Source organism: Haliotis cracherodii, unplaced genomic scaffold (assembly GCF_022045235.1).
Source record: "Haliotis cracherodii isolate W230 unplaced genomic scaffold, xgHalCrac1.p SCAF_13, whole genome shotgun sequence".
Lineage (NCBI taxonomy): Eukaryota > Metazoa > Mollusca > Gastropoda > Lepetellida > Haliotidae > Haliotis > Haliotis cracherodii.
Genome location: NW_027266268.1, coordinates 22,285,558 through 22,305,051, shown reverse-complemented (window position 1 = coordinate 22,305,051; position 19,494 = coordinate 22,285,558). Strand labels below are relative to the sequence as shown.

Here is a 19,494-nt window from a genome sequence, read left to right as displayed (position 1 = left end):
AAGGTGGAGTGAGTGTGAGTTGTTTAACACCTTTGAGTGAGTTTGGTTTAACGCTGCTTTTAACAGTATTCCAGTTATATCACTGCCTGTCATGTGGGAGAAAAGCCCTACTTCGGCGAAACTCACGAGCAGGGGTATGGTGCTGACAAACCTAGAAACATAATCAGGGCGAACCTGGATGTGAACCTACAATCATAGGTTTCTGGCGTGCCCAGGGGACGCAACTCTGCAAAGTGAATCGCGTCGCCTTAGACGACTAGGCCAGCCCTGCTTCCTTAACACCTTTGAACAGTATTCCAGTCTTATTGCCGCGTGTCAGCTGGGCATGGGAAAAAGGACTGAAGTGATGCAAGTCCTAGATGTTAACCACTTTGGTGAAACCCACGAGCACGGTTATGGTGCTGACAAACCGAGAAATATTATCGGGGCGAACCAGGATTCGAACCCACGATCCAACGTTTCTGGCGTCTCAAAGGGACGAAACACTGCACTGCGTTTAGACGACTGGGCCGCCTGTGACCCTGAAACACAAGGCGACATACACTTAATGTGGTAATGACGTCAAATTATGAGATACTTATTTCATTAAAGACACCTGTTTACACTTGACTGTGTTTTGCTCCATTCTAAACATCATCGTAACATATACTACTCAAAATAAGTTAAAGAACACCCAATTCTTTCAAATAACTATAGTAATGACAGATTATCTAAAGTCAATCAGGTGTTCTTGGTTGATGCATGTCATCGGGTGGTCAGGCTCGCTGACTTGGTTGATGCATGTCATCGGGTGGTCAGGCTCGCTGACTTGGTTGATGCATGTCATCGGGTGGTCAGGCTCGCTGACTTGGTTGATGCATGTCATCGGGTGGTCAGGCTCGCTGACTTGGTTGATGCATGTCATCGGGTGGTCAGGCTCGCTGACTTGGTTGATGCATGTCATCGGGTGGTCAGGCTCGCTGACTTGGTTGATGCATGTCATCGGGTGGTCAGGATCACTGACTTGGTTGATGCATGTCATCGGGAGGTCAGGATCACTGACTTGGTTGATGCATGTCATCGGGTGGTCAGGATCACTGACTTGGTTGATGCATGTCATCGGGTGGTCAGGATCAGTGACTTGGTTGATGCATGTCATCGGGTGGTCAGGCTCGCTGACTTGGTTGATGCATGTCATCGGGAGGTCAGGATCACTGACTTGGTTGATGCATGTCATCGGGTGGTCAGGCTCGCTGACTTGGTTGATGCATGTCATCGGGTGGTCAGGATCACTGACTTGGTTGATGCATGTCATCGGGAGGTCAGGATCACTGACTTGGTTGATGCATGTCATCGTATCCCAAATGTGTGGATCATGCCCATGATGTCAATCACTAGATTGTCTGGTCCAGACTTGATTATTTGCAGACTGCCGTCATGTAGTTGGAATATTGCTGAGTTCAGTGCTTAAAGAAAACAAATCCTACACAAAGAATGTTTTGAACGACCAGAATTAAAGTTGCCAGGACAGCTGTTTATATCCTATATACTATTCAAGAGAAGTTAAGGACCACCCGATTCTTTTATATTACTATAGTTAACCTGTCATGTGATATCAAAGAATCGGCTGGCCCCTAACTGCTTTTGAGTAGTATAACTGAAATACTATTCAACTGAACAACAACAAATTGAATATTCATGTACTTCTGAAAAGACATATTTGTAAAATGTAAAAAGGCGCAATTTAAAAAAAAACAAGGAGTGAAGGCTTAGACTGCATATGATGTTAACCTTCTAGTCCCTCACAGACAACTTGTGTTGAATACCCAAACTGAGAAAGAAAATCGGGTGCACACTCATCCACTGATAATAGAGTTAGCGATTCGAATACGTTGGTAATAGCACATTACAAATATGCATTTAATACAATTATTCTATTATTATTCATAAAAACAGCCAAATTACTTTGATCTTCGGGTACTCGGAATCTATTTTATCTGGAGTCCTAAAAGACTGTACAAGAATTGCCGGGAAATACTGGTCCATTTCTGCGCTAAAAGAAAACAAAACTTCATAATCAGTGTGAAGTTGTGTGATTTTATTGGTTAACTAAGCTTGTACCATCTTTGATTTCAGCTGTAACTCATCTCAATCTAATCAAAATCAGACCTTAGTTCTCGCTGCCGCTAAACAAAGATCTGAGGACATCCCATTATGGGTCACGTCAGAACGACCTTTCATCCTACCAATCAGAGCGTTGCTTACCAGATCATGAAAGTGACAGTCGGAATGTGATTACTAATCATGCAACCTCGAAAACTTTAACATGGGGTATTCCGAACGATAGTCAAGAGTTACGACTGAATCCATACAATCTGGACTATCTATTAGCCATTCCAAAATGTTCTTTTGTTCAGGTTTCAAATTTTAAATCGAGAATTTGTCAAAATATGTTTCGAAGCGTAGTCGACAATTTGAAATTAGTGCCGTAAAGCAAGAGAAAGCTGTCTTCTGATTGGTTATTTAATTGGTCGGTCAAACTTCGCGCAAGGTCGGTCTGATATGACCCGTACTGGGATGTCCTCAGATCTTTGTTTAGCAGTAACGAGAACTAAGAACTGGTTTTAATGAGATTGTAACTCATCTTCAGTCACAAATTTACATCATTGGTCCACATCTCAATCTGACAAAAGTCCAGTGACTTCCAATATAAAACATAACCCATTTCTCCTGTGGGAGTGGGACACTTATACACATACATATATACAGATGAAACAGTGCACAGTGTCTGTCATATACTCTAAAACACAGGTATTAAAGTAGGGACTGTGCCTGGTGTAGAAAACCAGGTAAAATATGTGTGTGAACTCACTCCTTCAGTCTTACACGTACATGTATTTAGCTATTCTACTTCCTGGAATGCACGTATTTTAGCCCGGGGCCTAAAATTTGGTTTCATCACTTATTAGGACCCAATATGTAATCCAAAAATAAACCAAAAGCTTAAATATTAAAATTTAGCAAACTTGACTATGTCTGCATTTCATTAAGTTTTAGAAATCAACTCTTATCAAAGTGGACACAATTTATGGATAACAACAGTCTTGCTTGACAAGTACAAGTAGCTATGCTGAAACATTGCTAGAATAGTATGCTAGTATTAAAGAAATCATAATCAATAAATTGTGTCTACTTTGTCATTTGTCAACTTCTAAGAAGTGCCTATTAACATGATTCAACAATTCAACTCTTTTCCATTTCAAAAGTACAATAAAACACTAATGCGCTACATTTATGTATAAACACCAAAACATGAAATACAACTGAACTGAGAATTGTGTTTTATGAATATGGAAGCCTTTCACAGCACTAGTTGTCAGACGGTCTAGATTATCCAAGTAACACCACCACATTCCATGATTCAAAATACCCCTGAATAGAGGCAATAACTCAAAATTGATTTCCTAATATAAACACATGGGTTTAAACATGAGAAACAGGGCCTAAATACATTCATTCCTGGTAGTAGAGCTGACGGGGTACTTGTCATGAGGGTTACTACGTCATGCGAAATACAGCATCTCACCAAACATTTCATCTTAACAAAAGTTGATAAAACTTAAAAACTTTTATCGTGTTGATATATATGATATCAAAAGTCACAAGGGCAAGATTCTATTTAGCTTCCAAAATCATTACTTGAAATGTTTCAGTTTGTAATTATCAGTGTCTTGTGTGGAAAAATAATGTAAACAGATTCAGTGGCAGAGAGATTAGTGACGTCATGGTAACCGATGACAAAAGGATAGTGATGCATTCATTGTAGCGATATCTCCTAGGAGATATATCTTGATGTCACCTAAGCGAGATCTCCGGAGGAAGCAAGTTTGGGGTGATAAAGAAATGTACCTGGCCAAAACCACACTACAGAAATGTAGCCCAGCCAGACAAGTCTATTCAGTGGTGTGCATAACCGTTTTCAGTTCCACTTTAAACATACTCGCACATTGCGGAAATAGATTGTTGTTTAAAAAAGGCGACTGTGGTGTCCAGATAAAAACTTATCAGAACGTAAGATTTGAGCAGCAAGAGTAAGTCTGAAAACCAGTCAACACATCATCAATTCAGATTTCACACACTGTTGAAAAAACAGATGCCAGCTAGGGTGTAGAGAGCATCCTTCACAACAACGACCCCCCACAAGTAGACAGGCACCCTGGCTATACTCAACTAAAATCACGTAGACAGTCCTCCGGTCTACTCATAACTGTAAAATGAATGTGCATGTGCTGTAGTTTGATTGGTTAAATAGCACAAAATCAGAAGCCAACAAATATTCAGGAATTTTCACTGCATATTAATACTTCAGGATTATTTTTCTGGTCTCCCAATTCTAAAAAACATGGTGATGTGAATATTCGATGGATGTTTGTTGTAATTTGATTAATATTTTCAATCCAACTACATTTTTCTCTTCAATTCTGCACATCTGGTGTTATAATTGTCATGGAAGAACAGGTGGCCCAGTCATATAAGGCACCGGTATTTGCTGTACAGAGTTGCTTCCCTTGCCAGAAGCCTGTGATCTGGGTTCAAATCCCAGATTTACTCTCAGTGTTTTCACTGATCTGTCAGCACCATACCCATGCTCATAGATTACACAAATGGTATTTGTCTAAGACCTGCCCCAAATCTATACATGAATCAATCTCATTAAAATCAGATCTTAGTTCTCGCCATCACAAAACAAACACCTGAGGACATCCCATTAGGGTTCACGTCAGAACGACCTTTCATCCGACCAATCAGAACGTCGCTTACTAGATCATGAAAGTGACAGTTGGAATGTGATTTCATTTCATGCAACGTCGAAAACCGTAACATGGGGTATTCCAGACGATAGTTACAGGCTAAACGACTGAATCCATAAAATCTAGACCATCTATTAGTCATTCCAGAATGTTCTTTTGTTCAGGTTTCAACTTTTTAATGGAGTATTTGTCAAAATATGTTTCGAAGCGTAATCGCCAATTTGAAATTAGTGCCGTAAAGCACGAGAAATCTGCCTTCTGATTGGCTAATGTTGACTTCTTGTCAGTCATTCCATTGGTCGGTCAAAGTTCGCGAAAAGTCAGTCCGACGTGACCGGTAATGGGATGTCCTCAGATCTTTGTTTAGCGGTAGCAAGAACTAAGATTTGATTTCAATGAGATTGAACATGAATCGACATATGGGTAGGCATATTGTGTATCATATCGTCAGGGGAAAACAAGTAATGCATGGACACATGATTGACTCGTGACACTGATACATTTCATATACCATGTATACCAGTCCAACTGTCGCGCAAAACACAAACAGAAATGTTCTCCCAAATGGAACTTGTGTGACACAACCAACAAGATTTATCCGGAGTTCACAGATAATGGCTGGCAGGAGTCTTTATGCAAGTGCATTGTTGTGCATATTGTGAATACCTACCATGTCAGTTGTTACGTGATCCTGCTGGTTAGTGGTCAGAAATATTTAACCAGCCCATCATAAATATTTACCACCTTGTCTCCTTGTGGTCAGTATCGTTTTCTGGTCCATCTACTATTTGTTTGCTTTTTTTAAACGCTGCACTCAGCAATAGTGCAGCTATATGATGGTGGTCTGTAAATAATCGAGTCAGGACCAGACAATCCAGTGATTGACGTCACAAGCATTGATCTACACAATTAGGATACAATGACATGTATCAACCATGTCCATTAACTCGTGGTCTGAAACATTTACCATGTTTACTAGTCCATCAATTTGTGGTCTGAAACGTTTACTAGTCCATCAACTCTTGGTCTGAAACGACAACTAGTCCATCAACTATTGGTCTCAAAAGTTAACTAGTCCATCAACTCATCTGAAAAATTTACTAGTCCATCTACAAGTGGTCTGAAAAGTTAACTAGTCCATCTACAGGTGGTCTGAAACATTTACTTGTTCATCAACTCATGGTCTGAAACGTTTACTTGTCCATCAAGTCGTGGTCTGAAACGTTAACTGGACCATCACTGAACCTCACTTTGCTTTATTATAGGTAACATGACTGGAAAACGGTTAAGTGAAGGTTAAATTATTTTACCAGAGACTCAACTTCCAAGATGTGCTAAGAGGAAACTGACACAACAACAGTTAACTAACCCAAAAATGCGTAAATCTGAACAATTTTACTGAGAACCCTACCATCAGGAATAATGGGGGTTCACTGTATTTATTATTAATTTCAGATGCAGCAATTCCCTCGTCACATATTTCACAAGGGTCAGACACTCCATACCTCCTTGAGTTATTGTTGAAGTAAATACCAGGGACGAGAGGTTCAACGATTAGCTGCTCTGCTTCCTGAGCTGATCGTACACAGTCTGATTGTCATCGAGTGAGAGCACATGGGAGAACTGGTCACACACGCGACTGAAGTGACTTCCTTCCCAGAACACCTTGCCACAGTTTGCACAACAGTAAAACAACTCCACACTCTCAAACTTAGACTTGTGTACGGCTTCCACCTGTAGCGGAGCCCCGCTCGTTACCACGGTAACCGTGCCCCAGTCCACGCTGTACTGTGTGAGGAAGTGGGCACCGTCGGCCGCCATGCTGCCCAACATAGAAGACAGGGCTACATTGTTAGTTGTCTTAGTTCGACTTTTCTGATATTCGAGCTGTTGTTTCCTGTCGTAAAGTATCTTTAGGTCCGAGGCTGGGATTTCAAGGTACTCATCTCCATTACAGACCTGTTAACAGAGTAAAGGTAAACGATGAGACATAACATCAACTCTATGAACAGAGTAAAGGTAAACGATGAGACATAAAATCAAGTCTATGAACAGAGTAAAGGTAAACGATGAGACATAAAATCAAGTCTATGAACAGAGTAAAGGTAAACGATGAGACATAACATCAACTCTATGAACAGAGTAAAGGTAAACGATGAGACATAAAATCAAGTCTATGAACAGAGTAAATGTAAACGATGAGACATAAAATCAACTCTATGAACAGAGTAAAGGTAAACGATGAGACATAAAATCAAGTCTATGAACAGAGTAAATGTAAACGATGAGACATAAAATCAAGTCTATGAACAGAGTAAAGGTAAACGATGAGACATAAAATCAACTCTATGAACAGAGTAAAGGTAAACGATGAGACATAAAATCAATTCTATGAATTTCTGATTGTCTTCAAACTCAATTATTCTACAAATTTCCAGATCTGCAGGCCTTGTAGTTTAAGAGAAGATGTCGAAATGCAGTAACACTATTATAACGATGGTATGTGGAAGTGAAAGTCAACGGGATAAAAAAAAAATCAAAATAGTAAAAAAACGTATTACAAGTTATTCAAAGCCACATACTTGCTCAATATCAGATTTCATATTGATACACATAGAAATGGCTGTGTTAATGCCCAAAATGACATATTCAACTGCCATGGCAGCCCCGTATAAAATGGGACAATACTGTAAGCCATTCTAACAGAGGCCTTGTAGCCAACATGTACGATGGATGACAGACATTGAACAACGCACTGTGACATAAGCTCACTGATTTTTAATCAGGTGAGCTAACCATGTTGGTCCAGACCAGTGAACATCCTAAACAACTTGCCCCGTGACATCGCTGTATGTCTTTAACCAGAACTGTCCACCAACTGACCTGACATCGACTGAAAATATCCTGCTGTGTGACCTTGACATTGAAGTGTTTGAGGACCTCCGTGGCCTGATCGCCTGCCTTTTGACAGACCACACTGTAGCACATTGCCTCTCCCACGTGGGACCGAATCTGAAGTCAAATGTGTTCCTACTCCATAACTCTGACACATCATTCCAGACTTTCATAAAATCTGTCATGCAAACAAACAATCAGATGAAAGGTTATTCAGCTTTGGAAACAAACTACAGTACTAAAAGAAAGGACACAAGTTACACCCTGTTCCTACTGTTAAGACTACTGGTGTACATTAATGTACAATGTTTTATCACAGGGACCAGGAAATTGTTACCGCTTTTACCTAATTTTCGTCGGTTCTAAAGGCAATCATGGTGGGCTGGTAACCAATATTACCCTCGAGTCCCCACAGGGACACAAGCATAAGAGGCAAGGGAGTTAACTTACAATAAAAGTCCAGTTTCCACCCTTACCGAACTAGGCTGGTATCATGGAGTTACATTTTGGCTGGACTAACGAGTCTATGCATAGTCCAATCAAAATCGTGCACCAAAATAGAAATCCGGTTAGTAAACTGTCGTGCAGATTTTGGTCGATTGCATGACTTGCAAATCCTGTGCACCGCCTAGTCATTGGCAACAGATATTTTGCAAGTCTTTTCATGTTTTTAATCAAGGTGCTCACGTGATATTTGATGCACTTCGCGATGTAAGACCCGTTTTATCACAATATAGATCTTGATTATCTACCAGATCGTCTTGACTGGGCGCCGCTGTTTTGTTTGAAACAAATGCAGGTGATCCGAGAGGTGGAATCTGAGAGAGGCTTAGAAGGGATATAACTCATAAAAACCACTGGTGCCGCTACGATTGATCCCAGGAATTCCAGCCTTGTTCGGCAAGGGTGGAAACTGGACTTTTATAGTCAGTTAACTCCTTGCCTCGGGAAGATGAAGATTCTAGGACCTTATCTACTGTCTACTATCTACTATCTACTAATCCAAGCATGAAGTTCTTTTGTGGAATCCCCACAGGAATAAGATTCTAGGGACCGAATCTATACCACAATCCCCACAGGGAGACAACATGAGGGAGGTTCTGGGGACCTACTCTTCCCTGGAATCCCACCATTTAACTAGTATGGAGCACTGGGGACAGCAACAGAGGAGGTACCTACCATCTTGTAAGGGTAGCCACTGGACAGAGCTATCCTGCCTTGCTCCTTACAAATCTGAAATGGGAAGTTTCAATATCAATCGACATTAAATGTTTGTTTGTTGCTTAATGCCGCACTCACCAATATATCAGTTAAATGTCATTCACCTGTAAAAAAGCCTCAACCAGACAAATAAGTCGTTAATATTATCCACGTACTCAATGACACAATCCACGTACTCAATGACACAATCCACGTCCTAAATGACACAATCCACATCCTCAATGACACAATCCACGTCCTCAATGACACAATCCACTTCCTCAATGACACAATCCACATCCTCAATGACACAATCAACATGACCATGAGACCCAACTGGTACAATACATTCTAACATGGAATATCCAGCAGGCAATAAATAGAGAGTGAGTGAGTGAGTATTGTTTTACGCTGCTTTTAGCAATATTCTAGCAATATCATGGTGGGGGATACCAGAAACGGGCTTCACACATTGTACCCATGTCGGGAATCAAACCCGGGTCTTAGGCATGACAAACGAATGCTTTACCTCAGGCTACCTGACCGTCCCCAGGTAATAAATAGGTCATTCTGTCACAGATACACTGTATCAAAACTCCTATCAACAAGTTAGTTATACATCCTATCCAATTAAACACAAATCTTTTACTTCGATACGAGTGAGTGAGTGAGTGAGTTGAGTTTAACGCCGCTTTTAACAGTATTCCAGTTATATCACGGCATGTCAGCTTAATGTGGGAGGAAAGCCCGAAGTGATGCAGGTCTTAGACGTTTACCACTTCGGTGAAACCCACGAGCACGGGTATGGTGCTGACAAACCTAGAAACATAATCAGGGCGAACCGGGATTCGAACCCACAATCATAGGTTTCTGGCATGCCCAAGGGACGCAACTCTGCACAGCGAATCGCGGTGCCTTAGACGACTGGGCCACCCGTGCCCCCCTACTTCGATATGATCTCTCTGCATAAAGATCTGACAAACCCTTGATAGAAGGACCTGTCGTGTGAACCCAGAAGAGACCTTTGACTACCCAATCTAAATGAAGCATGTGTGGGTTCGTGAGCCAATTTAGAGGCCAATTTGTCAAAAATGATTCATCATAATATGTTCACCTCGATTTGGAAACTTTGACTTTAACAAAAGAAAACACCCAGAACCTAAATATCCTTCAAGAATACTCTGTGTTGGGTGTGGATGCCATGGTGTTCAGCAACAACAGAGTGGAGTAAAATACTCACAACATCATATTTCTGCAGCCTTTAAGAATGACATTTGGAACTGGCCGTTTAACTTCATTTTTGAGATACAGCAATCACATTTACTGGTCGCCATTATTCGTCCACTCATACTGAAATCTTAGAAGCTCCAATAATGACTGGCTGAAAGTTCACCTGATAAGACTTCCTATGGTGGGGTTGTCAGAGTTTCGTGCAGAGAGGTATTGTATTAGGGGGGAAATTCTGAGCTTAATGAGACTGTCCACACATTGAGGACTCTTGACAGAAATGCATACTGACCACTATAGCCTTCTCATGGTCGTCATTGGCCTCTAAGATGATGACATCGACACCACAACTGCGCAGGTGCTTGCCGAGGCCTTGCAGCATGGTGTCCACGACTACCCTCAGCTGGTGGGGGGAGATCGGGGGGCCGGACTGGGCGGGGCGGGACGCTTCTGGCTGACCAAAAACAACCTGGCTCAGTTATAGTCTATAGGATTTAATGAGTTAATATTTATGCAAATAATACTTTCTTGCAATTATAAATTAATATTACACACTATGCATTTGAATTAAAGGGGCACTGATCTAACGCAATTCCCAGGGACTGGTTGTTGCCTTTGTTATTGTTTTTTCCCAGTGAGTACCCGGATGTAGAGCAGAAATCTAGACTAGCTCGCGACCTCTGTTGCGCCATTCGTAAGCGCATTAGTCACTTTTATGGATACCGGTAGTAATAAGAGCGTATGGTCACATTGATCAACAAAATGAAATACAGTCTTCGAGATAATAAGGAAATGTAGGCATCTTTGTGGGTAGCATCGGTAATGGTGACGAAGTTTTGATAAGTCACTTGCTTGGTAATTTTGCGATTTTCGTTTACACTATTTTGACTTGCAACACAAAGTAAATATTTCACCTGAGAATTGCTTTTTTATAGTGTGTATATTTTTTTACTGTCAAAATGTGTAACATATTTATTTAACGTCTAAATATTCAGTTATTTTACAAAGTGACTGAAAAACATTTCCATCTGTATTATTATGATAACGAATTCCAAACATTTGGATGTTTAATGTCATCACCAAGAGACTGAAAATGTTACGTTGAAAAGTACATTTCTATGTTGTTTGGCTTCTAATCCTACATAATAATCTGTTGTGATGTTTGTAGGCCCTTTTGATCGTCTTAATCTATCTGGACAGATTTTTTAGTCAAAATGACTGAAATTTTTACACATTTTAAAAATTGCCTGAGAGAATCACATTTTACAAATTGACGGTAATCTATACACGCTTACAAAGGAAATCACCTGTGAAAACAACGTCTATCGCGCATTGAAGAATTTCCCAACCAAGACGTAGAAAACCAAGAACGAATCGGTTCAAATGAAGGAAAACAAAATGCAAATACCATAATTACAACTTACCAAATTTATGTGTATAAATAGGCAGCTTCCTTATTCGAGGAATGTATCCGTGAATATACACACAAAAGAATAATATCCCACTTGTCTGCAGCTATACAAAATAACTTATTCGATGTCACGTGTCTCTGTAACTATCAAATATTCTAAAAGATATATATCGTTTCGGGTGTCAAGTCTCCAGGGTCGGCTGAGAAAGGCCACGTGACAACTATTTTCATTTCGTCGACGGTTCCTAAAACATCCATTGAGTTTGATAACAATGAGCAACCAATCAACGTATTATCAGTTAACCCTTTGAACAAATTGTATGTTGTTTTTACATCGGCACTTCACGCCATGATATGAGTGTATTCCCTTTGTTTTAGTAAACCTAGACATGTAAACACTCACTTTTGCCATATCCACTGTGCAAGATAACAGTGATTAATCAATCAACGTATTTTCTGTTAATCCTTTGATGACTAGGAACGATCCGTTGATTTACAAAAAAAAGTAAATCAACTGATCATTCATCTCTTGCTGGGCTGTCACGTGCATATTACATAACCTCACTTCAAACCTGGATTTAGATTGAATAATTACCCCAGACACAATAAATGCCAAATGAGAACCTTTGTCAGGTAATCTAAGTGGTGCTACCACTAATTGTACCTGTAATAAATTCATTAACTGAGCATCAAGTGAATGACGACAAATACACAAGTGTAGGGTTATACGAGAAAACGTGTATGACAACAAGGGAGTAGTAATCGTATTACACAATCCGAAATCCGAAAATGCTTTCACTGCATGGATACTTTTTAACCATCTGGGGTATTTCCAAATGACGACTTCCGATGAGCTCCGCCGTTCTTTTTGTCTGTTTGTTTAGGCTGAAGAAATTATTTAACATGCGCCCTTTGTCGAATCTTTATAGATCACAGTTAACCAATCAGTGTTTATGCAAAAATGCGTAAAACAAATATTGCCTCCAGCCTCCAAGTTTATTTAGCTGTCCTTGCAGACGGTAGCCCAGTCTCTGGTCACGCTCAGTTGCGTTGCGTATCATCCGGGTACTCACGGGGGAAAAACAATAACAAAGGCAACAACCAGTCCGGGGAATGGCGTTAGATCAGTGCCCCTTTAATGTCTGATGTATTCATAAGAATTATTTAACGATGATTTGAGTTACCTTAAGTATAACCCCAACTCACCAGTGTCCCCCAGTAGTATAACCCCTACTCACCAGTGTCCCCCAGTAGTATACCCCCACTCACCAGTGTCCCCCAGTAGTATAACCCCTACTCACCAGTGTCCCCCAGTAGTATACCCCCCACTCACCAGTGTCCCCCAGTAGTATACACCCTACTCACCAGTGTCCCCCAGTAGTATACCCCCACTCACCAGTGTCCCCCAGTAGTATAACCCCTACTCACCAGTGTCCCCCAGTAGTATACACCCTACTCACCAGTGTCCTCCAGTAGTATAACCCCCACTCACCAGTGCCCCCAGTAGTATAACCCCTACTCACCAGTGTCCCCCAGTAGTATACCCCCTACTCACCAGTGTCCCCCAGTAGTATAACCCCTACTCACCAGTGCCCCAAGTAGTATATCCCCTACTCACCAGTGTCCTCCAGTAGTATAACCCCCACTCACCAGCGTCCTCCAGTAGTATACCCCCACTCACCAGTGTCCTCCAGTAGTATACCCCCAACTCACCAGTGCCCCCAGTAGTATAACCCCTACTCACCAGTGCCCCAAGTAGTATAACCCCCACTCACCAGTGTCCCCCAGTAGTATAACCCCTACTCACCAGTGCCCCAAGTAGTATATCCCCTACTCACCAGTGTCCTCCAGTAGTATAACCCCTACTCACCAGTGCCCCCAGTAGTATACCCCCACTCACCAGTGCCCCAAGTAGTATATCCCCTACTCACCAGTGCCCCAAGTAGTATATCCCCTACTCACCAGTGTCCCAAGTAGTATAACCCCCACTCACCAGTGCCCCAAGTAGTATAACCCCCACTCACCAGTGCCCCAAGTAGTATAACCCCCACACACCAGCGCCACAAGTAGTATAACCCCCACTCACCAGTGCCCCAAGTAGTATAACCCCCACTCACCAGTGCCCCAAGTAGTATAACCCCCACTCACCAGTGCCCCAAGTAGTATAACCCCAACTCACCAGTGCCCCCAGTAGTATAACCCCCACTCACCAGTGTCCCCCAGTAGTATAACCCCCACTCACCAGTGTCCCCCAGTAGTATACCCTCACTCACCAGTGCCCCAAGTAGTATAACCCCTACTCACCAGTGTCCCAAGTAGTATACCCCTACTCACCAGTGTCCCACAGTAGTATAACCCCTACTCACCAGTGTCCCCCAGTAGTATACCCCTACTCACCAGTGTCCCACAGTAGTATAACCCCTACTCACCAGTGTCCCCCAGTAGTATAACCCCCACTCACCAGTGCCCCAAGTAGTATAACCACCACTCACCAGTGCCCCCAGTAGTATAACCCCCACTCACCAGTAGTATAACCCCCAGTGTCCCCCAGTAGTATAACCCCTACTCACCAGTGTCCCCCAGTAGTATACCCCCTACTCACCAGTGTCCCCCAGTAGTATAACCCCCACTCACCAGTGTCCCCCAGTAGTATAACCCCCACTCACCAGTGTCCCCCAGTAGTATACACCCTACTCACCAGTGTCCCCCAGTAGTATACACCCTACTCACCAGTGTCCCAAGTAGTATAACCACCACTCACCAGTGCCCCCAGTAGTATAACCCCCACTCACCAGTAGTATAACCCCCAGTGTCCCCCAGTAGTATAACCCCTACTCACCAGTGTCCCCCAGTAGTATACCCCCTACTCACCAGTGTCACCAGTAGTATAACCCCCACTCACCAGTGTCACCAGTAGTATACCCCCTACTCACCAGTGTCACCAGTAGTATACCCCCTACTCACCAGTGTCACCAGTAGTATACCCCCTACTCACCAGTGTCCCCCAGTAGTATAACCCCCTACTCACCAGTGTCACCAGTAGTATACCCCCTACTCACCAGTGTCCCCCAGTTGTATACCCCCTACTCACCAGTGTCCCCCAGTAGTATATCCCCCTACTCACCAGTGTCCCCCAGTAGTATACCCCCTACTCACCAGTGTCACCAGTAGTATACCCCCTACTCACCAGTGTCCCCCAGTAGTATACCCCCTACTCACCAGTGTCCCCCAGTAGTATATCCCCCTACTCACCAGTGTCCCCCAGTAGTATAACCCCTACTCACCAGTGTCCCCCAGTAGTATACCCCCTACTCACCAGTGTCCTCCAGTAGTATAACCCCCACTCACCAGTGTCCCCCAGTAGTATACCCCCTACTCACCAGTGTCCCCCAGTAGTATACCCCTACTCACCAGTGTCCTCCAGTAGTATAACCCCCACTCACCAGTGTCCTCCAGTAGTATACCCCCTACTCACCAGTGTCCCCCAGTAGTATAACCCCCACTCACCAGTGTCCTCCAGTAGTATACCCCCAACTCACCAGTGCCCCCAGTAGTATACCCCCTACTCACCAGTGTCCTCCAGTAGTATAACCCCTACTCACCAGTGTCCCCCAGTAGTATACCCCCTACTCAACAGTGTCCCCCAGTAGTATAACCCCTACTCACCAGTGTCCTCCAGTAGTATACCCCCTACTCACCAGTGTCCTCCAGTAGTATACCCCCTACTCACCAGTGTCCTCCAGTAGTATAACCCCTACTCACCAGTGTCCCCCAGTAGTATAACCCCTACTCACCAGTGTCCCCCAGTAGTATAACCCCTACTCACCAGTGTCCCCCAGTAGTATAACCCCCACTCACCAGTGCCCCAAGTAGTATAACCACCACTCACCAGTGCCCCCAGTAGTATAACCCCTACTCACCAGTAGTATAACCCCCAGTGTCCCCCAGTAGTATAACCCCTACTAACCAGTGCCCCCAGTAGTATACCCCCTACTCACCAGTGTCACCAGTAGTATAACCCCCACTCACCAGTGTCCCCCAGTAGTATAACCCCTACTTACCAGTGCCCCCAGTAGTATACCCCCTACTCACCAGTAGTATACCCCCTACTCACCAGTGTCACCAGTAGTATAACCCCCACTCACCAGTGTCCCCCAGTAGTATAACCCCTACTAACCAGTGCCCCCAGTAGTATACCCCCTACTCACCAGTGTCACCAGTAGTATACCCCCTACTCACCAGTGTCACCAGTAGTATACCCCCACTCACCAGTGTCCTCCAGTAGTATAACCCCCACTCACCAGTGTCCCCCAGTAGTATAACCCCTACTAACCAGTGCCCCCAGTAGTATACCCCCTACTCACCAGTGTCACCAGTAGTATAACCCCCTACTAACCAGTGCCCCCAGTAGTATACCCCCTACTCACCAGTGTCACCAGTAGTATAACCCCCTACTAACCAGTGCCCCCAGTAGTATACCCCCTACTCACCAGTGTCACCAGTAGTATAACCCCCTACTAACCAGTGTCCCCCAGTAGTATACACCCTACTCACCAGTGCCCCCAGTAGTATACCCCCTACTCACCAGTGTCACCAGTAGTATAACCCCCTACTAACCAGTGCCCCCAGTAGTATACCCCCTACTCACCAGTGTCACCAGTAGTATACACCCTACTCACCAGTGTCCCCCAGTAGTATAACCCCCTACTCACCAGTGCCCCCAGTAGTATACCCCCTACTCACCAGTGTCACCAGTAGTATAACCCCCTACTAACCAGTGCCCCCAGTAGTATACCCCCTACTCACCAGTGTCACCAGTAGTATACACCCTACTCACCAGTGTCCCCCAGTAGTATAACCCCTACTAACCAGTGCCCCCAGTAGTATACCCCCTACTCACCAGTGTCACCAGTAGTATAACCCCCACTCACCAGCGTCCTCCAGTAGTATAACCCCCTACTCACCAGTGTCCCTCAGTAGTATACACCCTACTCACCAGTGTCCCCAGTAGTATACCCTCACTCACCAGTGCCCCCAGTAGTATACCCCTACTCACCAGTGTCCCTCAGTAGTATACCCTCACTCACCAGTGCCCCCAGTAGTATACCCCTACTCACCAGTGTCCCTCAGTAGTATACCCCTACTCACCAGTGTCCCCCAGTAGTATACCCCCTACTCACCAGTGTCCCCCAGTAGTATACCCCTACTCACCAGTGTCCCCCAGTAGTATATCCCCCTACTCACCAGTGTCACCAGTAGTGTAACCCCTACTCACCAGTGCCCCCAGTAGTATACCCCTACTCACCAGTGTCCTCCAGTAGTATAACCCCTACTCACCAGTGCCCCCAGTAGTATACCCCTACTCACCAGTGTCCCTCAGTAGTATACCCTCACTCACCAGTGTCACCAGTAGTATAACCCCTACTCACCAGTGTCACCAGTAGTATAACCCCTACTCACCAGTGCCCCCAGTAGTATACCCTCACTCACCAGTGTCCCTCAGTAGTATACCCCTACTCACCAGTGTCCCTCAGTAGTATACCCCTACTCACCAGTGTCCTCCAGTAGTATAACCCCTACTCACCAGTGTCACCAGTAGTATAACCCCTACTCACCAGTGTCCCCCAGTAGTATACCCTCACTCACCAGTGTCCTCCAGTAGTATATCCCCCTACTCACCAGTGCCCCCATTAGTATACCCCCCTACTCACCGGTGCCCTCGGTTCAAGCCTCTTCCCAGCTGCTTTTGCTTTCTTCTTGTCTGTTTTTGAAAGCTTCGACCACTTGGCACACACAGGGGGCTCGAGGTCAACCTGCAGCCCTGACTGCCGTGCATGTGAGGTCAGCACTTTGTACACCTCGAGCAGGACGTAGGCGTCAAGAGCTGACAGGACAGATGACAGGACATTTAGTAGTTCTAATCACATGGCTTTAAAAACTTGGGCTGATGAGGAAGCGTACCTATTGTGATTCAAATTTAGAGGTATCAAATATTGATTTGATACCTGTAAAGTTCATTCAAAACTGAATGCGGCAGCATCAGTTATAAAATTTGTATCAGAGCTTAAGTCGAATCATCCTCCCCAGAAAAAGTGAAGTGCCTACCTGCATACACAATCTGTGCCTGGCGTAGTGGGCGTTTCTCCCAGTCGGACATCTGCTCCACTTTGCACAAGGGTTTACCCAGGCACTGTCTGACCAGCTCACTCAAGCCACGCTCTTCCTTCTTGGAGAAAGTGTACAGCTTCACGGCGACTTCTCCCTCCTCCACATCCTGGCGTCCTGTAGACCCTCCGTCTTCGCCATCAGACAAGAGCGAAGACTCATCCAGAACAACTGGGCCATCCCCAAATATCTGTGAAAATTGAGTGCACACTGATCAATTGATCTGAGCAATAATGTAGCAGTGTGAGCATGCTTCAAGCTGTGGATGTGGGGGATAATAAATATGCACATTATAATTGTGTTGTTGTCATTGTCCGAACATGCACAAGAATATTTGGAGCAGAGAAAACAACAATCAATTTGATTTGTTTGTAGTATTTATGCTGTAGTCAGCAATATTCCAACAATATCACATCAGACTGAGTGTATTTGAATGCAGGTCAGCTCCCAATGAAACAGGGAGCTTGCAATCAATGACATGATGACATGCAATCAACAAAGTCACTTACAAGCGACCCGTGAAGGTCCAGGTTAGAACAGGTCTTCAGCAACCCATGCTTGTCGTAAGAGGCGACTATGCTTGTTGTAAGTGGCGACTTTCGGGATCAGGTGGTCAAGCTCTCGGACTTGGTTGATGCATGTCATTGTATCCAAATTTCATGGATCGATGCTCATGATATCAATTACGGGATTGTCTGGTCCAGACTGGATTATTTACAGACCGCCGTCATGTAACTGAAATAGTGCTGAGTGAGGCGCTAAACAACTAACAAACAACACACAATCGCATGCTAGGGACGAATTTAAACAACGTATCCCTTGCCTAAAATGCACTGATTCCAGCAGCCAGTGCCCTACCAGTCTATGAGATCAAGATTCCAGCATCCAGTAATCCAGTACCCGACCAGTCTATGAGGTCAAGATACCAGCACCCAGAGCCCCACCTGTCTATGAGGTCAAGATTCCAGCACACAGTGCCCCACCACAGTCTATGAGGTCAAGATACCAGCACCCAGAGCCCCACCAGTCTATGAGGTCAAGATTCCAGCACCCAGAGCCCCACCAGTCTATGAGGTCAAGATTCCAGCACCCAGTGTCCCATCAGTCTATGAGGTCAAGATTCCAGCACCCAGTGCCCCACCAGTCTATGAGGTCAAGATTCCAGCACACAGTGCCCCACCACAGTCTATGAGGTCAAGATACCAGCACCCAGAGCCCCACCAGTCTATGAGGTCAAGATTCCAGCACCCAGAGCCCCACCAGTCTATGAGGTCAAGATTCCAGCACCCAGTGTCCCATCAGTCTATGAGGTCAAGATTCCAGCACCCACTGCCCCACCAGTCTATGAGGTCAAGATTCCAGTACCCAGTGCCCCACCAGTCTATGAGGTCAAGATTCCAGCACCCACTGTCCCACCAAGCTATGAGGTCAAGATTCAAGCACCCACTGCCCCACCAGTCTATGAGGTCAAGATTCAAGCACCCACTGTCCCACCAGTCTATGAGGTCAAGATTCCAGCACCCACTGCCCCACCAGTCTATGAGGTCAAGATTCAAGCACCCACTGTCCCACCAGTCTATGAGGTCAAGATTCCAGCACCCACTGTCCCATCAGTCTATGAGGTCAAGATTCCAGCACCCACTGTCCCACCAGTCTATGAGGTCAAGATTCCAGCACCCACTGCCCCACCAGTCTATGAGGTCAAGATTCCAGCACCCACTGTCCCACCAGTCTATGAGGTCAAGATTCAAGCACCCACTGTCCCATCAGTCTATGAGGTCAAGATTCCAGCACCCACTGTCCCAC

At 44.4% G+C, this 19,494-nt stretch overlaps 1 protein-coding gene across 1 annotated transcript in view; it reads right to left on the bottom strand.

The window, feature by feature from the left end:
* Positions 1-2,065: 2,065 nt before the first annotated feature.
* The window catches only part of LOC139459766 (exonuclease mut-7 homolog), a 34,374-nt gene continuing 16,945 nt past the window's right edge, over positions 2,066-19,494 (bottom strand). The window contains exons 13-18 of the mRNA XM_071241428.1: positions 17,629-17,878; positions 17,235-17,407; positions 10,405-10,566; positions 8,865-8,918; positions 7,674-7,802; positions 2,066-6,749 (exon numbers count right to left, since the gene is read on the bottom strand). Of these exons, the coding sequence (XP_071097529.1) occupies positions 6,345-6,749; positions 7,674-7,802; positions 8,865-8,918; positions 10,405-10,566; positions 17,235-17,407; positions 17,629-17,878 (1,173 nt within the window). The 3' untranslated portion in view covers positions 2,066-6,344. The remainder of the gene's footprint in view (positions 6,750-7,673; positions 7,803-8,864; positions 8,919-10,404; positions 10,567-17,234; positions 17,408-17,628; positions 17,879-19,494) is intronic.